The sequence below is a fragment of the Pseudorca crassidens genome, chromosome 1 (assembly GCF_039906515.1).
Source record: "Pseudorca crassidens isolate mPseCra1 chromosome 1, mPseCra1.hap1, whole genome shotgun sequence".
Lineage (NCBI taxonomy): Eukaryota > Metazoa > Chordata > Mammalia > Artiodactyla > Delphinidae > Pseudorca > Pseudorca crassidens.
This window is the reverse complement of record NC_090296.1, coordinates 1641028-1664804: the sequence shown is the minus strand read 5'-3', so window position 1 is coordinate 1664804 and position 23777 is coordinate 1641028. Positions and strand designations below refer to the sequence as shown.

General features: G+C 68.5%; 1 protein-coding gene across 3 annotated transcripts; it reads right to left on the bottom strand.

The window, feature by feature from the left end:
- Window positions 1–178: 178 nt before the first annotated feature.
- Window positions 179–22694, bottom strand: AKT1 (AKT serine/threonine kinase 1). 3 transcript variants are annotated; one of them, XM_067713100.1, is made up of 14 exons: window positions 22539–22694; window positions 19730–19868; window positions 8107–8235; window positions 5469–5580; window positions 5216–5363; window positions 4780–4911; window positions 4619–4684; window positions 3436–3504; window positions 3170–3295; window positions 2963–3091; window positions 2651–2865; window positions 2291–2378; window positions 1411–1513; window positions 179–1169 (listed from the first exon to the last, which is right to left on the bottom strand). In XM_067713100.1, exons 2-14 carry the CDS (start codon window positions 19773–19775, stop codon window positions 1090–1092), a joined length of 1443 nt encoding a protein of 480 aa, XP_067569201.1. In that variant the 5' UTR covers window positions 19776–19868; window positions 22539–22694; the 3' UTR covers window positions 179–1089. The 3 variants fall into 3 exon arrangements, with proteins under 3 accessions (XP_067569201.1, XP_067569312.1, XP_067569276.1); XM_067713211.1 differs by having other exon boundaries at window positions 2651–2766; XM_067713175.1 differs by lacking the exons at window positions 19730–19868; window positions 22539–22694 and adding an exon at window positions 6050–6310 and having other exon boundaries at window positions 8107–8234.
- Window positions 22695–23777: the final 1083 nt, after the last annotated feature.

Below are 23777 nucleotides of genomic sequence, written 5' to 3'. Positions count from 1 at the left end.
GGAGACAGGGACGGCCAGGGCATCCCGCGCTCCGGTGAGTCCCGCCGGAGTGGGGTGGGGGGACATCGTCCCTCAAAGGTCATCCCTGGGGCCTCTGGGCACGAAGGACAGGGCGCTCCCCTCAAGCGGACCGGCCACATGCTCCTTCACCTGCCACGCAGCAAAACAAGCCACAGAGTTGAAAAGCAATTTTTATTGAAGAATTTGGAGGGAAAGTCTCCTAATAGTAAAAATACTAAAGTTGAGTATAAAAAACGCCACGGTGCAGCGCAGCGTCCAGCCGGGAGACACGGAGGGCGCAGCGACGGCCCCTCCGAAGGGTGTCAGGTGGGGCAGGGCAACAGCAGGAGAGTGAAGCTTCTATAAGGACAGGTGCTACCAGGGGAAGCCATCGGGTGACACGGTCCCAATGGGGAAGGGGGCGGAGTGAGGGCCCTCTCCTGAGATTAGAAACCCCAGTATGCACGTGAACAGCATAATACTCGGCAACAGATGTCACCTGGCTCTTCTATCTTGCCGGCGAACCCCGGCCCAACCCCACTGCAGGGGCCACCCTCCTCCAGCCTCAGTGCTGGGGCTGCTGCGTGCCCCACCCAGAGCGAGAGGGGGCCAGGCCAGCGCACCACGGCAAGGTGGCTTCTGGGGCCCCCGGGCCGGGCTGGGCCGAGGCAGGGGCAGCCAGGGACAGCCGGCGAGAGGGACGGAGGGGCCGCGGGCAGGGCCCACCCAGGCCCGATTGCACTTGGCTGCAGAAGTCCTCAACGTTTTCCTACGTGAATCTAATTGTTCCGAAGGCCGCGGCCTTCGCCGCGGAGAACTGGATGAATAAATTAAGAAAAACCGCAGGATGTCTTCCTCCCGACCTGGCTGGCCGAGAGGACACCGCCCCCAAGGCGGGCAGCCCTGCCCACAGCACGAGGCATCTTCCCATCCGTGTTGGAGGACAGCAATGGTTCCGCCCAAACGCATCCGGAAATAAGAAACACTAAATACAGATCATCCGTGCGAGGCTTCCTCCCGAGTCTTCCAAGCCCTCGTCCGGAGCACGTGGCTGCCCACGGCTGCGTCCCAAGCACGCCGGCTGGCCCCTCAGGCCGTGCCGCTGGCCGAGTAGGAGAACTGGGGGAAGTGAGGCCTCCGCTCGCTGTCCACGCCCTCCATGCTGTCGTCTGCGGGCGGGAGGAGCGGTTCAGCTCCGGGCACTGGGCAAGTGAGGCCGGCCGGCCCCAGGGCTCGCCTCCCAGACTCCGCGTCCAGCCTCAGCGAGCCCCCATCCCACGATCCCGGGGCCGGGGGCCGCGGCCCTCCCGCCCTGACGGCCACCCGTGAGGGAGCCTTCCCAGTAAAATGCTGAGCACGGAGTTCTGTTGCCCGGAGAGGAGGAAGGCGTCGGCAGGGAGGCCCCCTCACCTCGGTCGGGCGGCGTGATGGTGATAATCTGGGCTGTGAACTCTTCGTCAAAATACCTGGTGTCCGTCTCGGACGTGACCTGAGGCTTGAAGGGTGGGCTGAGCTGCAGGAAGGGGGCTGCGTTACAGGTCTCACCCTGTACTGCCCGGCGCACCTGGACCTGGACCCAACTCAGGACCCACCCAGGAGCCAAGGCTGGGGCCAGGCCTTCCTCTGCCCACGTCCCCTCTGGGGCCTCGCCCTTCAGGGATCCACCTGCGGGGCCACCGGCCTCACTCGCGGCCCCCGCATGGCAGAGTGGCCCGGCAGCGTCAGGCCACAGAGAGGACTCACCACAACGCAGGACGCAAGGGCAACTGCAGAGGGACAGGCTGGCGGGAGGAAGGACCCCCACTCCCCCGACCCCGGGCCCAGGTGCAGGGCTGCCTGGGAACTAGCAGCAACTAGCAGGGGGTCTCTCGGGTCGGGGCTGGGACTAGAGCGCTTGGAGGGCAGGCCCAGGAGGCGGCAGGACCCTGGCTGGAGCAGAGCAGGGTGGAGAGCCCTGTCTGACAGGGACAAAGGCCCAGCCGGCCATGTGTGGCCTGCAGGGGAGGGGTGAGCTGGAAACGGGGTGGAAGCATGCTTGGAGACAGGCACCCAGCAAGCCTAGGGGCAACCGTCCTGAGCCTGCTGGCCACCCCACCAGCACGGGCCAGGGCCTGGGGCTCCCAGGTCCCTCCGAGGGCAAAGTGCAGAGGCACACGTGCAGGAAGCAGCTGCCTCGCTCCTCGGAGGCCTCCTCACGTGTGCTTGTGGGGTGTGTAAGCAGGTATGTGTGTGAGCAGGTGGGTGTGAGCGGGCGTGTGCGGGGGGAGGGGTGTACACAGGCCCCACGCACCTTCTTCTCATACACATCCTGCCACACGATGCTGGCGAAGAAGCGGTGCTGCATGATCTCCTTGGCGTCCTCGGAGCCCCCACCGAGCCTGCGGGGAGACGGAGGCCACGGTGACGGGGTCGCCACCTGCGGGGCCCAAGGTTCGGACCCCTCCTCCCACAGGCTGAGGTCGGCCGCCAGGCAGCAGCCCGGGCAGCTGCAGCGTGCTGGGTGGGCAGGAGCTGCCGGCAGGGCCGGCTCTTCCCGAGCAGGTGTGAGCAGGCCCTCTGCCCGGGCCAGCCCAAGCCGAGGACATCACACATGGCCGCCAGCACGGTCGTTCCCTGGGGGTTTCGGGGGACAGCCCAGGGCAGGGCTCACCGCTGCTTGGGGTCCTTCTTGAGCAGCCCTGAGAGCAGGGACTTGGCCTCAGGGCTGAGCGTGCGTGGGAAGCGGATCTCCTCCATGAGGATGAGCTCGAAAAGCTTCTCGTGGTCCTGGTTGTAGAAGGGCAGGCGGCCGCACATCATCTCGTACATGACCACGCCCAGCCCCCACCAGTCCACCGCCCGGCCGTAGTCGTTGTCCTCCAGCACCTGGGGTTGCAGGGCACGGGCTCAGAGGGCACCTGAGACACGGGGACTCGGGGGTCGGGAGGGGGGAGGGGGGACTCGGGGCGCGGCAGACGCGCACCTCGGGGGCCAGGTACTCGGGCGTCCCGCAGAAGGTCTTCATGGTGGCGCCATCCTTGATGCCCTCCTTGCACAGCCCGAAGTCCGTGATCTTGATGTGCCCGTCCTTGTCCAGCATGAGGTTCTCCAGCTGCAGGAGGCGGCCTCCGGGTCAGCCCGCCTCCACACCCCGCCCCCAGCCCCGCCCCAGATCCCCGGCCCCGCCCACCTTGAGGTCCCGGTACACCACGTTCTTCTCCGAGTGCAGGTAGTCCAGGGCAGACACGATCTCGGCGCCGTAGAACCGGGCCCGGTCCTCGGGGAACACCCGCTCCCGGGACAGGTGGAAGAAGAGCTGCGGGACGGGGAGCCTGAGCGGGGCCGGCGACCTGGGCCAGGGTCACAGGGCGGAGACCCTAACCAGGCGGGGAGCGGGGAGGGCAGCCACCCAGACACCCGAGGCTCAGAAAGGGCCGCCCCGGGACCGGGCCCTACCTCGCCTCCGTTGGCGTACTCCATGACGAAGCACAGGCGGTCGTGAGTCTGGAAGGAGTACTTCAGGGCCTGTGAGGGAAGCAGAGCTGGAACCCGGCCCTCAAGCTGGGCAGGAGCTTCGCCCTGTTCAGGGCGGGGGATACCCCGCTGCCCCACCGGCCGCGCCCGAGGACGAGTGGCTGCACGTCCAGGGACCGAGAGGCGGCGCCCCTTTAGGGCCGCCTTGCTGCCCTCACACCTCAAACCACAGGCGGCCTCGCTTTAAAAGAAAGGCCCGCTGATGACCGCTTGCTCACAGAAACACGGACGGGAGATCCTCCCCGGCTCTGGGCTCCCGCACGGCCAGGCCGGCCGCACCGACCAAGGAATCTGCGGAACGCGATGTTAGCGTCCCGTACGGGGATCCACTGGAGGGTGGAGGGCACGACAGAGCCTGGCCTTTTCCTCACAATCCTCCAGCCAGACAGAGGGAAAAAGGGCAAAATGAAGCAGACGAGGCAAAGCCACGGTGACGAGTAACGTCTGGACGAGCAAACACGATGTCTGCTCTTGAAGTCATGTTTCTCATAAGAAAACGTCTCAGGAAAAACATCGCTGCAAGCCTGACCACTGCTCTGCCCCTGCTTCGGATCAGGCCGTCCCCTGGAGCGAGGACACCTGTGCTGAGCGGAGGGGACAGGCCCACAGTGGTCCCGGGCACAAGACCTCGGAGGCCGGCGCCGGGTCGCCCAAGGCCTGAGTCCTGAGCCCTGTCCGCCTGACTGCTGACCTTCTGGGGGCGGAGCTGGCTGGGCCTGGCAGCCTAATTCCGGGCACTTCCCTGTTGCTTCAGAAGGCCAGGGGTTTTCCATACACCCCTCCTGGCCCAGGTTCCCCTGGGACAGGGACCTCCCGGAGGGAGCCTCAAAGGGGAAGCAGTGCAAGACCGTGCAGAAGGGTGGGCATGGGGGGCGTGGCCCCCCAGGGTCTCAGCAGGCCAGAGGGCAGGCCAGGCCTCCTGCCCGCTCTGTGCACCAGCGACCCCGCACCACGCACCTCCACCCGCCCCTCCTGGAGGCCCGCCCGCCGTCCACGGGGCCCTGAGCCCGCCAGATTCACAGGGGAGGAGGGGTTGGTGCGAGTGACCGCGCGACCCCAGCACCTGGTGCCCGAGCCGTCCCCCCGGGGTCCAGAGGGGACTCACCGTCAGGAAGGGGTGCCGGGAGTTCTGGAGGACGCGGTTCTCCGTGAGCGTGTGGGCCACCTCGTCCTGGAAAACAGAGCCCACTGAGCCGCCCGCCCCGCCTGGCCCGGCGCCGGCCCCGGCCCCCAGTCCCGGCCCCCAGCCCCGGCCCTGGCCCCTACCTTGGCCACAATGACCTCCTTCTTCAGGATCTTCATGGCATAGTAGCGGCCCGTGGCCTTCTCCTTCACCAGGATCACCTTCCCGAAGGTGCCTTTGCCCAGCAGCTTCAGGTACTCAAACTCATTCATGGTCTGAGGGTAGCGGGCAGGCACCAGGGTCAGGGGGCAGCATGGTGAGTGCTGGAGGCCCAACAGTGGTGAGGGGTGCCAGAGGCCGGGGCCACCGCGGCCAGCCTCGGGGCCGAGCACAGGTGGGGCCCGAGGGGTCCAGGGCTCGTGGGAGATCACGGGGTTGTGCGCCCCGACTTGGAGCCCTGGGGTTCGGGGGGACGGTGGGAGCAACGGCACCCGGGCCTTCCCGAACCTGGCGTCCCTCCCTCACTCCTGTGCAAGGAGCTGGGCGGGGCAGGGCCCCAAGGGCAGGGCCGGGCCTCACCACGCGGTGCTTGGGCTTGGCCAGCGCCACCTCCATCTCCTCGGCCCCTGAGTTCTCGCCAGGCGAGCCCGACCGGAAGTCCATCATCTCCTCCTCCTGCCTCTTGAGCCCGTCGGCCACCGTCTGGATGGCGGTTGTCCACTCCTCCCTGCAGGGCAGTCAGTCGGCTGAGGCCCCAGCCCCGCCCAGGCCTGGGGCCTCCCCCTCCGAGGCCCCTGGGCTTGGGGCACCAGGACTCGTCTCCAGCGCGTACCGCTCCTCGGGGGTCTCTACGTGGAACGTGCGCTCGATGACCGTGGTCCACTGCAGACAGCGGATGATGAAGGTGTTGGGCCGCGGCCGCTCCGTCTTCATCAGCTGGCATTCTGGGGGCAGGCGAGCATCTGTCTGCACTGAGCCCCGGCCCACCCGCCACAGCCCAGCCCTGTAAAAGGGGGCCAGGACCCCCACTCCAGCTGGGACCCTGCTCAGAGAGCTCAGCGGCGCCCCTCAGGGGGTGTCTGGGGGCCGGTCAACCCTCCGTGGTCCTTCCTTGGGTCTCCAAGCCCCCCTGCCAGCCAGGACACGGCCTTCAACCAGCCGGAGGGTGAGGGGTTTGGGAGGGCAGCTCGCCCTCCCCGAGCAGAACCATCCCACCACTTTCCCAGCCTCACGATGACCAGCGCTCTGCCTGCCCCCTCTCGGCGCAGGGCCAGTCCCAGAACAGAGGGGGATAGTGACTCACCCTCCGGAGAAGCTGCCTGTCCACCCCCGAGGCCACTTGGGCTGCACCCTCCCCACACTGCTGCCCATGCCCCCAGGTGCACACGGGAGTGAAAACAGGCACATGCACACCTGGAACACGCACACCTGCAGCCGAGGAACCGTGGAGGTGCCCCAGGCCCGGAGAGGGGCTGGATTCCAGCCCAGCCTGTATGAGGCGGGAGGGGCCGCGGGGCCAGCGCAGGGGTCTCCGACATTCCAGCATCTAGGCCCTGGCAACCGCGAGGGGCCCCGGCCGGGCTCAGCCAAGCGCAAGGGAGCGAGGAATGGTCTGCCAGGCCGCGGGGCCAGGAGGGGGCTGGGGCCCAGCCTTACGCGGAGGGAGGCCTGTGTCTACACGGGGCAGGGAGAGAGGAAAACCTGTGCGGCCAGCCTTCTGGGTCCCCATATGCCCCCTCCCACTCGCTCAGCCCATCGGAGACCACCAGGAGCCCCCAGGGCTCAGGCGCCTGACACCCACCCAGGGCCTGACTTCTCATCTCTCCACCCTGGAACCCATCCCCAAGGAAGAGCCCCTGGCACAGAGGCCCCCGCAGAGCCGCTCCCCACTCCCGCACGCCTCTGCTCCTGCGCCTGAAGCCCCTGCTGGCCTAATGCCCGGGTCAGGGCCCCAGTCCCACCCACTGCTCAGGAAGCCCCTCTGGGCGGTGCCCACCTCCCATGCGCCTCCTGAGAGCCCCCCCCCGTGCTCCCCTGCATTCAGCCTGGGGAACACTCCCGAGGGGCCTCAGCCCCCCCAGCAAGGTAGCATCCCTCTGGCCGAGGATCCTTCCCAAGCCCGGAAGCCCCCAGGCTGACCCAGGAGGCCCTGCGGGGAGCCAGACACACTGCAGTGAGGCTCCCACGCGGCCACAAGGCTGCGGGGACGGGGGTCTGCCTCCTTGGCCTCCCCTCACCCCCAGGCCCCCGTTCTACCTGCTGCTTTGCTGAGACTTGAGGAGCCCGGGAGGGGGTTCAGGGCTCACAGGAACCAGGCCCTGCTAAAGCACCCCCAAGGGAGCCTCCCTTGTGGCGCAGGGCCTCTGCTCCTCCCACTAGAAGCCCTGCAGCACGGGGCCAGGCACACCAGGGGGTGGGCAGGACGGCCCCCATCTCAGAATATCTGCAGGCGCGGAGGCTGGGAATCCTTCCCCGTCAGCCGAGGACGGGCCCCCTGTGCTATGCCCCCTCCTGAGACCCTGGACCAGAACCTGCGGTCTGGCGGCAGGGGGTGTGCGTGCACCCAGAGGACCCCGAGCTCCCAGGCACGTGGCAGGGAGGGCAGAGCCAGCCGGAGGGTGGGGGTTGAATGAAGGAGCCTGGGGTGGAGCCAGGACTGTGCTCTGCACCCCAGACAGCAGCCCAGGCGGACCCCGGGGTGTGCTGGTCGACAAGCCCATCACTAACTCACCCATCAGGCCCGTGTCCCGGGCCAGCCCGGGCAGAGCACCGGGAACAGGGACCAGGCCGGAAGGCCCGCCCGGCCCAGCATCCCACCCACCCACCCGTCCCCATGCCTGGGTGCCCCCCACCATGGGTAGGGTCACACCTGCCGTCCCCCTGCAGGTACGTAACGAGCCCACAGTAGCACTTGGTTTAGAAAACGTGCAAGTTTGTTCAGCGTCCTGAGACGCCCCAGGCCAGCAGTGCTGCACCCACCCACCTGGCACCCCAGCTGAGGGTGGGAACAAACGCACTGCCACAGTGGACTGGGGTCTCTGAAAACCTGTGGTGGGCACTCGTGCTGGGGCGACGGAGGCCCCGGGAAGCTGGCTGCCCCCCACCCCCACCCCCTCTTCCTGCCTCTGCCGGGGGCTTTGGGGAAAGAGGCCTTGGTGGGCTCGCCTGGCCCCACTGGAGGAGGCCCAGGTCGGCCAGCTGCCCCAGGCCAGGCCCTCCGGTCTCCAGAAGTCCACCCGGAACAGCGTTGGGCTCGGCTCGGAGATCCCTGGCAGCCGGAGCCGACCACTGAGCGGTCCCTGAGGTGACACAGGGCCTCAGGCCCAGCCTGGTCCCCGGAGGGCTGCTGGCCCCAGACACAGCGGCCGGGGGGACCCCACGTGGGGCCGCTGGGCCCAGAGGGCTCTCTCCACCCCGCCCACCGGCCCAGCGCCCTCATCCCGACCCAGGGCGGCCGCCGGCACACTTACGCGCCACGGAGAAGTTGTTCAGGGGCGACTCGCGCTGCTCCACGTCCTGCGGCCGCTCCTTGTAGCCGATGAAGGTGCCGTCGTTCTTCAGGAGGAAGTACCGGGGCCGCCAGGTCTTGATGTACTCACCTGAGGACAGGCGGGCGGGCAGCACTGAGGGGCTGCAGCCGCCGGACCACGCTCCCCCTACACAGCCCGCTCCCCGGGGTAAGTCACAGCTGGTTGTGCCGGGACAGATGCGCCCAGGATGCCCCAACTCCGGGCACTGACCCCGATTCCCCTGGGGCAGGCAGAGGGTGGGTGGGAAGACGGGTTTCACTGTATGAAAGCACCGCCTCTGACCAAGTGCGAACCCTGAACCTGTGATTGAAAGGGGGCCAGGCCGGCACCTGGGCCTGGGGGAAGCGGTACGACTGACAGGAGGCCGGCTCGATCCAGAGGGCCTTCCTGGAGGAGGTGGTGCCAAACCAGCCGGTCTCCAACCAGAGCGCGGGGACCAGCTACAGCCACCCGCCAGGGGCTTCAGGGCCAAAAGGCCTCCCCACCCACCCTGGGTGCCGCCAGGGGGTGGACGCGGCAGCTACTGTGATGACCGTGGCGACTGGGCTGCCCACCGCAACTGGCCCCCGCCAAGAGGATGGAGCCTAGCTAGCATCCAGCAGTGAGGGGCCAGCATCACACTCAGAGTGCGATCACGGGGGCTTGCCTGGCAGACACGAGCCCACCTGCAGCACGTCCCCAGGATGGGCACTCGGGACAGAGCCCCCTCTGCCCGCGTGACAACACTTGCTGTCCAGGGGCCCTGAGCGCTGTTGTGAAGCCAGACCCAGAGGCGGCTGTGTGGTCCTCGGGCTGGGACCTGCCGTCCTGGGCCCCCGCACCCACCCACGGGTCACCCAGGTGCCCAGGAACGCTCTCCCCGAAGCTCTGCAGCGTCAGCCGTGAGCAGGCGCTCGCGCTCAGGAAGCAGAGCAGATGTCCTCTGCGACGCGCCGGCAGTGCCATTTTTCATATTGACACCCGGAAAAAACGCCTCATTTACATTTTGCCGAGCCAGGAGTTTGAACACCGCCGAGGAACTTACTGATTAGGCGCCCGCTTCAGCAGAGGGCCACCGGGCAGCAGGAGGGGAGGGGGCCGGACTTCCCTACGAGCTGAGCCCCGCACGCAGCCACCTGGAGGGCGAGCAAAGGCCCAGCGCCCCGCGCCTCGGTCCGCTCTGCCCCTCCCCCCGCCTCACCGCCCAGCTCCCACCCTGCACAACCCAGGGCCTCTGGGGGCTGCTGGGCAGTCGGGGCCTCCAGCCACTCCCTTCCTTCCCCAGGGAGCCCAGGCAGGGGTCCCCACCGGGCCAGACACCACTGGGCCAGGGAGGACCCAGGCGTCGGCCGGTAACCTGCCTTCACCCCGACAGCATTTAGCGGCGTCTCCACCCAGGTCTGAGCCCCCCAGACCCCTGGGGACGTGGGCTGGGAAGGTGGTGAGGCCACCCTTGAATGCTGCCTCCCGTCCCGGGCCCGGGGACCGCCCCCTGGCCACTGGTCCCAGCCAGCCTCCCCGCCCGGCGCAGGGTGGAGCAGAGCTGGTTCCGGGGGCTGAAGGCGGCCCACCCCGCTCCATCCCGGGCGCCCGCTGCTCACTCCCACCCGCCTGCGCTCGTCTGGAGCTGTCGGCCCCTGATGGAGTGCCTCCCATCCCGCCAGCTGCCGCTCCCCGGGACGCTAAGTGCGCGGGGAGAGTGATGAGTGCCTCATCCGTGCAGCCCCGAGAATCCATCTTGATCACCAACTGCTGGCGGCCCCCACCGTGCCCAGCATGGCGGCCCCCCAGCGCCGCACCCCACGCGGGCAGTCGGCGCGTGTGTGCCCACAGAGGCGTCCGCGCTCGGCAGGACCCGCACGCCCCGGCCTGGGCCTCGGACCCCACTGTGGCTGAGGCCCTGGGAGGGGGACCCGCCCCCAGCCACGTGACCCTGCACCCGCCCTCCAGCTTTCACCCCACAAGCCCACCCAGGGCGCTGAAGGGGGGCCAGGTGACGGGAGCTGGGCAACACACGGGTGGAAGCGACAGGCGGGGAGGCAGCCCCACTCAGGCCCTGGCCCTCAGCAGCCAGCATCCGGACCCCCGGAGGAGAAGCCAGGACCGCGGCGGGGGCGGGGGGAACGGGACCCCCGGAGGAGAAACCAGGACCGCGGCGGGGGCGGGGGGAACGGGCGGGGGGACGGGCGGGGGAGGCCGGGGCGGCCAGGGCCACGGCGCTGAGACCCACAGACCCCTTTCTTCAGCCTCTGGGGCACTCCCGCCTGCAGACATCCAGCCAGGCCCCCAAGTGACCGCCAGCCGCAACCTGGGCCGTGGCCTGCATCTGAACGAGTTCAGTGCGGACAGGACGCCGGTGGGTGGCCGGTCCAGGGACGGGGGGGACACAGGAGGGGCGAGGGGAGGAGGTGGCCGCCCTGTGCCTGGCCACGGCTGTGCTCTGTCCTCTCGGCTGTAACACCTGTGGGCCAGCGAGGGGGATGAGGCAGCACAGACACAAACGGCTCCTGCTGGGAACAGGCGAGAAGGCCCAAGTCTGCTCTTCAGATGCCGCGCCGTAAACTGGCGGGTGGGGGGGGGCCCTGGTCTCTGGGGCCAGATGACCGCCCACCACCGGGTGGCCTCCCAGCAGCGGCCACACCAGGGGTCAGCAGGGACTGGCCTGGACCTGGGCCCAGGTCGGGTCCCCTCGTCCCTGCCATTCCCGCCCAAGCCCAGGACTCCCACCCACCCCATCCCACCTGAGCGAATGCTTCAGACCGGGGCCCTGGAGCCCCACGTCACAGCTGGCCCAGCTCCCCTCCGCGCAGGGCAGGACAGCACCCCGGTCGGGAGACCGGAGCTGGGGGTGGGCACTTGGAGGCACGCGTGGTCTGGTGCCCACCCCCACCTGGAGGGTCCATCCTCAGCCCCCCCCCCCGAGGTGGGGGGCTCTTTCAGAAGCCCAGCCCTGGGCCAGGGCAGGGGAGGGGCCCTACAGCACCACACCCACCCCTCCCAGACACTGGCGCCCCACCCGGCCACCAGCGAAGGGGACTCACGCCCCCTGAACCCCGAATGCCCAGGCCTGGCCACCTGCCTCCCAGGCTCCAGATGAGGAGGCAACTGCCCTGGGTGGGGTGGGCGTTGGGGGGTGCCCAGGTCAGCCGGGCTCCTGTGCCCAGGGCAGGGCTTCCCTCCTCCTCCTGCCCCCCTGGGACTCCCAGCCCCCAGCCCCGGCCCCCTCAGCGTCCCCGTGTGTCGTCCACCGGGAGGGCCCTTCCACCATCCCAGCTCATCCCCAGGAAGGGGCTGCAGGACCCTCAAGGAAGGGGGATTCCTCGCCAGCATCACGTGCCTCCCACAGCCCAAGTCACCCTGACGGGGCCACACAGCCAGGATCAGGGACAGGAAGGGTGCCGGCTGACAGCCTGCGCCTCTACACCTCCCAGCCCGGGTCCCAGGCCGCGCTGTGGGTCAGGGCACCCCCGGCAGGAGACGCGGAGGCCAGGACCCGAGCCGCTGGGGGCCCCAGGGGCGCAGCGCGCAGGCTCCCCGCACCCCAGGCCTGCCACCCGCGAGTCCTCCCCTGCCTGGCACCTCAGCCCCTCTAAGCCCCCAGCGCAGGCCGCCGGCTGCCACACCCTGAGCTCCATGGACGGTCTGAGTCCCCAGCTCCCGGGGAAACTGCTGGATACACGCTTTGCCGCAGCGGTGGCAGGCGGCGCTGAGCTGTTTCTCCACAGCGAAGGGAGCCCCAGCAGGCCGGGGGAGCGGGTGCCAGCTGACGGCGGCCACCACGCGGTCCCCCGCCACCGCCACATCCGTCGCTCATGGACAGCTGCCGCACGCCATCACCCCCCTCCCCGGCGCCGCGGGGCGGGCGCGGGCCTGGCTCATCGCATGTCCCCACGTCCCTGTGCCCCCGTCCCACCGGCAGGACACCAGACCACGGACAGTCAGCGAAAGCCTGAGAACCGGTGCCAGGGAGGGGGCACGCCCCACTCAGGCGGAGCCCAGGCCGGGCGGGTGAGCCACGCCGCCTGCTCCTGGGGACGCTTTCCCAGGGCAGCTCTCTCGGGGTCCTCACGGGGGCACGAACGGCCAGTGTGGACAAAGGAGAGGAGAGGTGGCCACTCCCGGCCCAGCAGCGGGGGGACAGGTGGAGGACGGGGGTTCCCCCGGCACAGCCCCCCGAGCCCAGCTGGGCCGCCCCCAAGCTGCCTGGCAAGCCGAGAAGGTGGGATCATTATGACCAGTCACTCCCGGGGGAAAACGAGGCCCAAGGGAGAGGGCTCTCAAGGTCACGGAAAGGCAGATGGTGGCCAGAGTCCCAGGTCCGGCTGCCCAGGCGGGGCTCACTCCTCGACACAAACCGAGAACTCTTCGCAGGTCATTGGTTCTGCCATCGGGCAGGCAGGGGCCCAAGGCCTCAGCCCAAGGCACACAGACTCAAGAGGAACGTGGGGAGGCGGGGTGGGAGGGAGGGATGCAGTCAGGGAGCAGCGCTGTGCCCCGCCCCCCACCGTCACGGTGCAGCAGACAGCTCTGGGGTCTCCCCGCCCCTTCCTGCTGCCCCAGGACGGCGCCAGCTTTCAGGCCTCTCACCAGCGACGACCAACAGCCCCTCTCGCTGCAGCTGCCCGCATGTCACCTGGGCCTGGACGTCCCACCCTCCTGGCTGTCCTCGGAAACCCTCCTCCTCGGGCACCACACATCACCTGCTGCACAGGCCAGAAAAAGGGGCCACCCCGACCCCAGCCTCCCCCGCACTCTCTGCCTGATGTGACCTGGCCTCACCACTGCAGGGTTCAGGGGGGCTGCGTGGAAAGAGCTGGGCTGGGTCCAGGGCTCAGGGCAGCCACAGCCATACCTCTGCCTGCAGGGGCACCTGAGGCCTACACTTTCCAGGCCGGGTGGGCCTGGGAGGCAGGGCAGGCAGCCCCCAGGCCTGTCAGTCCACCAGCTTCCCCCCATCTGCTGGCCCCTTGGGTCACAGGCCCTGGCAGAGGGGACTCTGGCCACCACCGGTCCTGGCCCAGGCCCTCAGGCAGCGTCTGCCCAAAGCCACACGGCACTTAAGTTCTAGGTTTCCAGAATGTTTCCCTAGGGACATGCCTCTCACTCCTGTGCTGAGAGCCCAGGATAAACCCAATGAAACCAAGGGAGGTGTCGGGGCTCCCCGGGCAAGGCAGAGGCAAGGAGGAGAGGGGGGTGGTGAGAGTGAACAGACGGGCAGCACGGGCTCCCGGGAGAGCAGGTGGGGTGGCAGCAGAGCCCTCCCTGCAGACACAGCTGCAGGAAAGGAGAGCCCCGTGGGCACCGGCCCTGCCCAGACCCCCCTCCCTGCAGACCCTCAGAAGAGGCAGAGCAAGACCCTGGCGTCTAAGTGACCCCCAGCCTCCGTGAGCCAGGGCCCTCTCCGGGGCACGAGGGGCTCCAAGCACCAACTCCACCTCCCCCAGGAAAAAGCACCACCTACACAGGGGAGGGGGCAAGGGAATGAGGGACAGGTCGGGGGGACCCTCCAGAGAAAGGGCCTTCCACCTCCCAGCCGCCCAGCTCTTATTTACTTATTCCCTAACTGGGAGCCACGTCGTGGTGCGACAGCCGTGAGGACAGCAAGACCTGGCTAGGGACGTGGTGGGGACATGGGGACATGGTGGCAGGCTGCATCCTCCCAGCTGCCAGCCCTGTCACCTCATGCTCCCGGCCACACCAACCCTGGCCCCAGCCCCGATCGAGCTCATCACAGCCCCCAAACTCCAGCTCACAGCATACCCCGCCCCCCAGCCCGGGGTGGAGCGCCAGCATGGGGCCCCCACCCCTGCCAGGAACAGCCGGCTGAGGCCTCTGGGCCGGCGAAACCAGCCGGGAGGAGGCTGGGGGCCGGGGGTCTGTGGTCCTGGGCCTGCTCTGGGATCTGTGCGCCCAAACCAAGTGCCCAGGGGGACCGCACCCCAAGGCCCCCAGGGGTGGCAGAAGAGGCACCAAACAACCCCCCATCAATGCCAACATTCCTGAAACACGAGCGTTATTTCGGACGGTTAAGGAGCCCCGCGTGACGCAGGAAGAAAGGCAGCAGGGGCGTGGCCGGGTGGGCGTGGCCGGGGGAGCGCACGAAGCCCTCTGCCAAGCTGCTGGGGGCCAGGTCGGGGCCGGGCTGGGGGCCTACCCGTGGGGGTGAGTGGGCGGGGGCCCGGGGCACCCACCGCTACGGGTGCAGAGGCGGCAGGCGGCCGCCGGCTCCAGTTACGGGAGGGCCCGCGGGGAGGGCGCTGGCAGCGAGCCTGGCCGGGTGCGCCCGGGCAGAGGGGATGCCAGCCGCGCCGGCGCCCCCGCCCCCACCCTCCCAGGGCACTTCTAGGAACTGGCCTGACGCGACCCGGCCCAGGCCCCTCCTGAGGGCTGGCAGTGGGCAGGGCCCGGACCCAGGGCCCCCTCCCCTCCACGCACAGGGCGCACACTCAGCTCCCTGGGGCGGCTGGGCGGCCGGTAGAGGCCCCCTCCTCGCCACCACAGGACCAGGAAGCAGACAGGAACACGGCCCGCTCAGGGCCCCTCAGGCCCGGGGCAGCGGTGACCCCTCATCCCCCAGCGCAAGGACGCCCGAGCTTCCTCTTTCGTTGTTTGTTTTGAAGGGAAAACTCAACCGGCTCACAAAACAGGAAACTTGGTCCCACACAGGCCGGCAGGCCTCGGCCTCAGCCTCGTGCCACCGCCCGCGGGCTCAGGGGCACCCCTCCAGGAACGTGCCCCCCTCCCAGGCACCGTCCTACGGAGCAGAGGCCCCCGCACCTGCCCCCACCCTTGGGCCGGCCGCCTGCACGCACCTGCCTCAGTGGACCAAGGGGACCCCCTGGACCAAAGCCACGGCCGCTGCAGCGAGACATGGAGGGGACCTGGGCATCCCTCGCCTGAGCCAGGGACGCTGAGGTGCAGGGGGAGGAGGGCCCAGGACAGCTCCAACCTCCAGCCTGGGGCACCGGGCGAAGGGAGCAGCCTGCCTCCCCTGACGGTCCCGTGAGCCCCTTGCCCGGCAGAGTGGCCCGGGGCCGTGCACACAGATGATTCCCAACGACGGGCCCCCAGGCAGGTGTGCTCAGAAGTGGGTTCAACAGGCCCCTGCAGGCCTTGGCCCCTGCTGTCGGCTCAGCAGAGCCGCGCCCCCTCCACGGCCCCGCCCCATGGGAAGCCCAGGACTGGGGATGGGGGGAGTCTGTGTCAGCAGCTTAGAGCCACCTGGGGGGCAGGTGAAGCCCAGGGCCGCAGCCAGAAGCAGGACCTGGCCAGGACCAAGGGAGGGTAGGGGGGAGGAGCCACCGCAGTCCGGAAGCCCGCCCCCCACCAGGATGCCTGGGACCCACACAGCAGGATGGTAAGGGCCTGGAACCGGGGGAGGGTCTGGGCCAGAAATGGGCTGCGGGGGGGGGGCGGGGGCAGCCAGGCCTGAGACGTGCCAGGGACCAGCCCCACCGAGCCCCGTGAACACACGGCGCCACCAGGCCCGCCGCTCCTGGGGTGGGGGGAGTTAAGCTGACGCACAGACGCTAGCCTCCCACGTGTGCGCGCACCGGGCAGACCTCGCTTGGGGTCACGTCCAGGGAGGGTCCTGGACGGGGGACCCCGTGCCCACAGGCCCGCTCTCCTGCACCCCGCCCCTCAGCCCCCACCTGCCGGGCTGCGGCGTGGTGGCTGCCCTAACGGGCCCTCCTGGCCAGGCCAGCAGCTGGCCCACGTGAGCCCAGGGGTCCCCGAGGCCGGTGCCCCACCCCCACCCAGACCCTCAGCCCCTTCCTTCACCCCGTGGACAGCTTCTCGCTGCCGTCCTCCCTTCTCCCAGCCCGTGTGGCCCAGCTGGCGCGTCCATGGGCTGGAGACGACTAGGACGCCCACAGACCCTGCGCCCTCCACGGGCTCCAAGGGTGGGACCCGCAGGTGGGGCTCTGCTGGGGCAGCTCTCCGTGGGGCTGGGCTGCAGCCGAGGTGGTGCACGGCCCGGCGGGCACCAGGGCAAGTGGGCAGGGACGACGGGGCCCTGGGGACACGTCCCAGAGCAGCTGCACGGACTCAGGCCCGTGGCCTCGCGCACCGCACACAGCCTAAAGACAAAACTGGAGGCCGCAGGCCAAGTCCAGCCAGACCTGTATCCTGAAGGAGGACACAGTTTTTAAACTGTCAACCTTCAGACATCAGGAGAGTGCACATAATAGACCAAACCTTTGGAAAGGCGACTTTCTGAGCCACACCGAGCCCACCGGCCCCCAGCACCAGCGGCTGGAGCTGCACGGCAGCTGCCCACCGCTCGGGCTGTCCACCCACAGCCTGGGGGGTCTGCCCGTCACTCGGGATGCCTGCCTGTCACTCAGAACATCCCGCTTTATCAGGAAGGCTGCCCACCTCTGGGGACACCCACCCATAGCTCGGGCTGTCCACCCGTCTCGCAGGACATCTGCACACGGTCCCTGCGGCCCCACCCGGCTCAGCCCTCCTCACCACCTTCTGAGCCTTGGGCAGCTGGACCCCTCTCTCCTGGGGACAGCCGGGGACACCGAGGCCCAGAGGGCCTGCTGGGTGCCGCAGGGCAGCACAGCGCTGGGACTCGAGCTGCGGCGTCAGCCGCCAGCCCGGGCTCTCCTCTGCCCCTCGGCGGCTCTGGCCCAGAGTACACGCATCAGGACACCAGGGCCGCAGCCCCGGGCCCTCCCCAGAGATGGGAGGGAGGGAGCCCATGTCCCTGAGGGGCGGGAGAAGGAGCTGGGGGCCAGGGGTCTGTCCTGCCCCGACCCTGGCCAACGGGCCGTTGGGTCAGCTCTCAACACCCACTCAGCCCCGAAGGTTCCTTCGCCCCTCACGTGCAGGCCCTGGGCTGGACGCAGGGCAGACACAGCACGGTGGGCAAGGCAGGCCCTCATCCCACAACAGCCCCCCAACCTACGTAACAAGAAGCAACAGCGTGGGGGGCCTCGGGTCTGCGAGGAGCTGGAGGACAGCCGGAGCTCCCCAAACCCCCCTGGGGATCAGACCCCCGGCGGGGGAAGGGGGCAGGGCGGCGGTGGCACCTCACACCACTGCTGCAGGAGCCCTCCGCCCGCTCCCAGCCCAGGGACCCCCCAGCTCTACCCAGAGCCACCCCACAGGAGGCCTGGCTCCCTCTTCCAGCCAGTCCTGAGAGGCGGGGGGCAGGGCCGGGGGTGGGCGTGACGCTGCAGGTGAGGGAGGGTTCTGGGAGCGGAGCACGCACACAGAAGCATCTTCAAACCGTCCACCCTCCTGCCCGTGACGCGGGGTTCGGCCTGCACGTCCGCCCGCCCACGACCAAGGCCAGGACGCTATCCACACCCAGGAAGGGTACGCGAGCCCCCCCACCCCAGTCTCAGGAAACGGCACCGCTGCGTACCTCCAGCCCCAAATCGGGGTCCTCCTCGATCCCCCAACGTCTAACCCAAGCCCACCCATTTCCCACCCCTCGGCCACATGACCCCTGTTCCTTTCACCCAGTCACCCCAAAGTCCAGCACACAGGAAGAGCCCACGTTTGTGGGAAAGCACAGATTCGTAAAAGACGGACAAGAGGACAGAGAGAACGAGACAGCAGTGGGGGCAGTGGAATGAGCCTGCAACACACAGAGGTTCCCACGGGGTCACTGGGAACGGGGAGCGGAGGGCAGGCAGTGGAGGTGGGACACGGCACAGCCCCTCCCGGGCTACAAGAGGGCCAGGGCCACATCGCCGCCCCACACACCGCCTGGGCTGGCACGTGGGCTGGAGAAAGAAGAGTGGAGGCACGTGGGCACGTAGGGCCCTCTGTCCCGGCCCAAGTCTGGCTGCACTCTGCCCCAGGGCAGACCCCACCACGCCCTTGCCCACCACCACACCCACTGCACCCGTAGGGAAACCAAGGCCCACGGAGTCAACAGACTTGCCCTTGGAGAAGGACACAGGGATGGGGCAGCCGAGTCAGGTCAAAGCCCAGCTCCCTGGATGCCCCGCTGGGCCCGACACCCCGAGCCCCCGGCGCACAACCCAGGGCGGCAGTCTAAACGTCACCCAGCGTGAGAGGGGCACTCCCACCCGAGCCTGGCTGGCCAGTGGATGCCCCAGTAACTGGGACAGGAGCCCTGGCAGCCCTGAGGCCTAGGTATCTCCTAGGTCAGTCCTTAATCGAACAGTCAGTTAACAGTAGCCAAGGATTAAGGGGTACCGGTCCCCGTGTGCTCTTGTGCTGCCACCAGGCACACAGGGGAGGACGGAGACCAGGGTCAGAGAGGGCATCCTTGCCACCAAAGAGGGCTGAGGTGAGGCAGACAGAGTAGGACCCGATGGGGAGCAGGGGTGGGAGGCTCCAGGCACAAGAAGTGGTACTCCTGGGGGTCAGGAAGGGGTAAACATTGGGGGAGGGGATCCAGAAGGCCGCTGGGTGCAGGAAACCTTGGAGGGGCTCGCCACGGACCACAGGCCCCTGCGGCCACCTCACCTCCGTCTTGAGGCCCAGTGCACTGTCCTCCCTGCAGCCGCCTAAGTGAGCTCTAAAAACACACAGCAGACCACATCCTTGATCCCCTGCTTCGCACCCTCTGCAGCCCCTTGAGGTCTCAGCTCCACCCCTCCTGTGCTGCCCACCGCAGCTCCTGCAGCTTCCCAGCCTGCTCTGCCAGGAGGCGCCTATGCATCCCACAAAACCCAGTCTCGTGACACCCACTTTTGCCGTGCCTCCCTGTGTGCTCCACCTATGTCTGAGGCTCCCCCTCCCAACAGCCCGTGGGATCCCGAGGTGGGGACGGGGACACCCTCACCAGAGGGTGTGCATGAAGAGTGGCGTGGCTAGTGGCTAGCTAGCATGGGATCGCCAGAGCTTTGGGAGGGAACAGGTCTGGAGGAAGAGCAAGTTGGGGGAGCAGGTGGTGACTGGCCAATCCCCGCCCTGGAGCAGGAGGGAGTGACTTACTCAGGCACCTGGACAGGAGGCCTGTCCAGCCCCCAACCACCGGCCGCTAAGCAACAGAGGGCCGTGGGGCAGGCAGGGCCAGAAGGTGAGGGGCCCAGGCCCAAGCTCCCGTCCCAGCAGCTCCTCACTGAGCCCCTCCCTGGGCACAGGGCCATATGAGTGAGCACAGGGGAGGCTGAGGGGGCTCCAGGCCAGCTGGCTCAGCAGCTCCAGCGTAAACCCGCCCCGAGCTGGGCCACTGGGTGGCACGGAGCCCCCTCCCGCCTACAGCCAGGCCAAGCAGCCCTGCCCTGCCCTCAGGAGCCCTCGGGCAGCGCCCCGGGCCACTAATGCGCCAGGCCTTGGACCGGCCCCAGCGTCCTCACTGCCTTCCAGGAAAGCGGGTGGCTCTTCCCGCCCACGGCCCCAGCCAGGCAGCCACTCACGGGCTGCACGCCGGCCCAGGGCACACGTCCCCGCCCGGGAGGTCCCACGAGGCCATGCCCTCCCGGCCGTGGGGACACTGGGCCCCAAAGCGCACCCGGGCCGGTCCAGGAGGGTCCAGGAGCCCAGGGAGGCCTCGCTCGCCCGGCAGCCACGGCCCAGGCCGCCCCCAGCCACTGAGGAGCCGCAGGCCCACTTGGGACCCTCACCCCCGGCCGGCCCCGCGGGCACTGACCTCGTTTGTGCAGCCAGCCTTCCTTCACGATGGCCACGTCGTTCATGGTGCCGGGGCTCCCGCAGGCCTGCGTGGCCCAGACCTCGCTCACACGCCTCTAGCAGGGTCCTCCCAGAGCCCAGCGGGCTGTCAACAGCCTCTGGAAGAAGAAGAGGGAAGTGTGAGGCTGTGTTGCGCTTGGGGACACTCCTCGGACCTCGAGGTGAGCCCAGGAGGCCCGTAGCGCCTGGGGACTCAGCCTGGGTGTGCCTTCCCACACGACCTGTGCCCGCTTAGCATCCAGAGCCCCCGCTGGCCCCCGCTCTGCCTTCCCGCCACGGCACCTGATACAAAGTCACTCACACTGCTCCCTGGGCCCAGGCCTCCCCTCCCCCTGGGCTTCAAGCCCCTGCCACCACCCCTCCTGGAACCCCAAGCCCTCAGAGCTCACTGCCCCCCTTACCAACCCATTCCCACCTCCCCTGACCTTTGTACAAATCACTCCTGTCCCCAAAAGGCCCTCCTGGTATATCCCAGCCTCCCTAACCTGCCGGCCCAGCGGAGGCCACCTCTTCCAGGCAGCCCCTCTGACTGCTTCAGCCCACACCACTCAGCCTCCCCAATCCCCTGGTGAGGGTGCCCAGTTCTCCCTGTCCATGGTGTTCCTGCCCAGAGGCTGGGGTTCCCAGGCAGAGTCCAGAGCTCCTCTTCCCTGCCCCAGACTGGGAAAGGAGAGAAATTCAAGCGTGACGTCTCAAGAAGGCAGGGGCAGGAGTGCAGGTAATTGGTACAAAGAAGAGCCCAGAGCCCTCCAGGGTGACATGAAAACCCCCTACACACACCCATCCCACAGAAACGCCGAACCCCTCCTAAACCACAGCGCCCCCGCCGGTCTGAATCTGGTTCATTCATTCGGCCAATATGTGCCGGGCATCTCTGGTTTTGCCAGGCTCAGCGCTGGGCACTGGGGACAAAGAGAGGTTCCGACGAGTCCCGTCTGTAAGGAGTACCCAGTCCAGGGTGGTTACAGACCCGTAATTACAGCTTCCAGGAGGCAACAAATGGGGAGGACTGTGCAAACTCAGAGGCACTGGCACCCGCCCTTTGGAGGCCCACCAGCAGCCTTCTCTTGAGCAGACACTTTGGCCATTGATCCTTTGTGGCCCACCCCATTGCTCCCCTGCTGGATGAACTCCTAGGCATCCCTCAAAACCCCGTTCTCACATCACCGGTTCCGAGCATCCTGGGAAAGAGCACTCTCCCCATGAGCAGTCCTCTGCTACCCTTCCAGTTGGGCACTCATGAGGGCAGGCCAGGAAAGACTCCTCTCGGGGACACCCAGGCCGGGCAGAGGCCCTGAGTACCTCCAACATGGGTCTTCCTACAGCCACCTAGACACTCTCCCGCAGCCCCCTTTACTGGCCTCCTGAGGCATGGGCTAAGCACCAAGAGAAGGCCGCTGTGCACTGACTGTCTTGGGCTAAATTTGGAAGGACAGGAAGACCCACTCACTGCCTTGTGTCTGGGACAGGGAAGACGCTCCTTGCCCAACACACTCAGCAAGCCCACAGGCAGGGATGGCAAGTAAGACTGGAAGAGGTACCACCAAGGACAGGGCTCTGAGCCCCACCTGGCAGGCACAGGGGGCTCTGGTGACGCTTGAGTAGGCGTGGCCTGGAGGCAGAGGGCTGGACTCAAAGACCTCTGGATGTGCCCCTACCCCCACCAGGGCCTGAGCAGGGCCGGGTGCTGACAGAGTCAGACAGCTGCCGACGGCCCCGTGTGTAAAAATATATCTGCACATACACAGGGTGGTGTGCATGTGCACAGAAACACACACACCGAGCCAAGGCCTGGGCTGCTCTGGGCACAGGGTGGGCGGCACGGATGGGACCTCTGCTTCCCGCCGCTTCTGTCCTGTGAGTGACTTCACCACAAAGGTGAATTACTGCTATTATTAAGTCACAACCTTAAAAAAATAATAATAATTTGTGCTCTGAAGGGCCCCCTCCCCCTGCGTCCAGAACACTGGTTTATGAACCGGATGCTCAGCTGGGGGGCAGGGAACCAAGCCCCACAAGTGTACCCCACCCTTCAGCTGGACCAGAGCTCACAGCAGTTAGGGGTGGCCTGAGCAAGGTGGGAGAGGGCCAGGAGTGAATGTCGGGGGCCCTCTGGCCACAGAGCACAGGCCCAGGGCCCCAACTCTGTCCACCGCGACAATACTCGGGAACCAATCCCACCCACCAAGTTCATCAGCTGCCCCGGGCCTCTGGGTTGGGTGGGCAGCACCTCCAGAACCCACCCAGCTCAGGAACAAGTCTCAGGGCCCAGGAGGGCTGCAGTCCTTTGTGGGAGGGCCTGGGCATCCAGCCACCATGGACAACTTTTTGTCTATGGGAAAATGAGGTCCCTTCCAAGGGCCCACCCACAAACTTCAACAAGGGCCGGGGCGAGCCTTTTCCTCGGCCCCCTGAGCACCTACTGTGCGCCGGGGCCCCCCTGGCCGGGCGCCCGGGCAGCTCCCGGCCGCAACGGTGCCCCGGCCCCCCGCGCGCGACCGCACCCCTCCGCTCCGGCCCGGGCCTCGCCCGGCGGAGCCGCTTCCCCAAGGTCATGCGGGAGGCCGGGGCCGGAGGCACGCACCCCCAGCGCCGGCGCGGCCCGCGCCCTCCCCGCCCAGGCCGCGCTCGGCCACTTCCTGCTCCCGCTCCTCCATTCCAGCCGCGCGCGGCCCTGGCCCCGGCCCCGGCGGCCGCGAACAAAGCGGTCGGGCCGCAGGGAGGAAATCCGGGCCCCGGCGGCGGGCGGCGGGCGGGCGGGGACTCACCGGGCGCCGCGTCCGGCGCGAGCGCGGGCCTAGCCGGGCCGCGGCCTCCGGCGCCCGCCGCTCCGCATCCCCGCGGGCCGGCCGGCCGGGGCCGGGCTGGAGGCCGCGGCGGGCGCTGCTCGGGCGGGCCTCGCGCGCCGCCGGACCCGGAGCTCGTGCGCGGCCGCCGGCTGGCTCCTCCGGGCTGCGCTGGCTGCGCTGCTGCGCTGGGCCGGCCGCCCGCCCGCCGCGCTCGGTCCCGCCGGCCCGCCCTCTCCCCGCCCCGCGCCCGCCCCGCCCGGCCGCCCGCCCACATCCGCCTCCGCCGCTCGGGGCGGCCCCACCGTGGGCCGAGCGAGGGCGCGGCGCCGGGAGCGGGAGCGCGCAGCGGGCGGCCCTCGGGGACGGGGACCGCTGCGCTCCTCCGCGGGGCCTGTCCCCAGGCCACGTCCTCTCTGGCCTTGGTTTCCCAGTTTGTCCGGTGAGCCCGCACTTCTCGGCCCAGTACTGCCCCGACTCTGTTAAAAGGGCCGGTCTGGGACGAATCCTGGGCTTCTGCCTCCGTCGGGCGGGGGTGGGGTTGGGGTGTAGGTTAGTGTGCCTTTTAGAATGGGCCCCAAGTGGGTAGTTGAAGCTCGGGGGCTGAGGGCTGCAGGGGCCGGGATGGTCCTAAAAGACCCAATCCAAGGACCCTAACTAGTGCAGGTCCCCTGGGGGTCGTGCAGGGGGCTGGCTGGAAGGTGGGCGATCGGTCATCTGTCTGTGTGCCGAAGGCCTACTGTGGGTCTCGCCCTGGAGTGACCGGCAGTGCGAGGCCTGCTCCCTGGTTGGGGTCTGCCAGGAGCTCGCCTTCCCCGAAAGGAAAATACTGACACCTGGCAGCTACGAAAGTGGACGGGGACTTCATGTGGTGACAGAGGGAGAAGAGGGCCACAGGGGCCAGTGGAGGGGCGTCCAACTGGCACCGCTTCATCCAGCACCCCTGGCTGGAGTGGCCGCCCCGAGTCGGGCACAGACACCCAGACGGGCTGCTGGAGGGGGCAGACTCCAGAGAAGAGCGGTCACGGCTGAGGCAGCCCAGGATCCTCCCTGATGTCTGGTTGGGCCCCAGGCACTCACGGTCCACTGGGGGACAGCTAAGGGGCCAGCAGGACACTGCAGACAACTCCCCACCCTGACCCCTCCCTGGGCCCTGTTGATCGCAAGTTTCTCCAACAGCTGCCCCTCCCCCCAACCCTGAGGCCTCCAAGTTGATGGTAA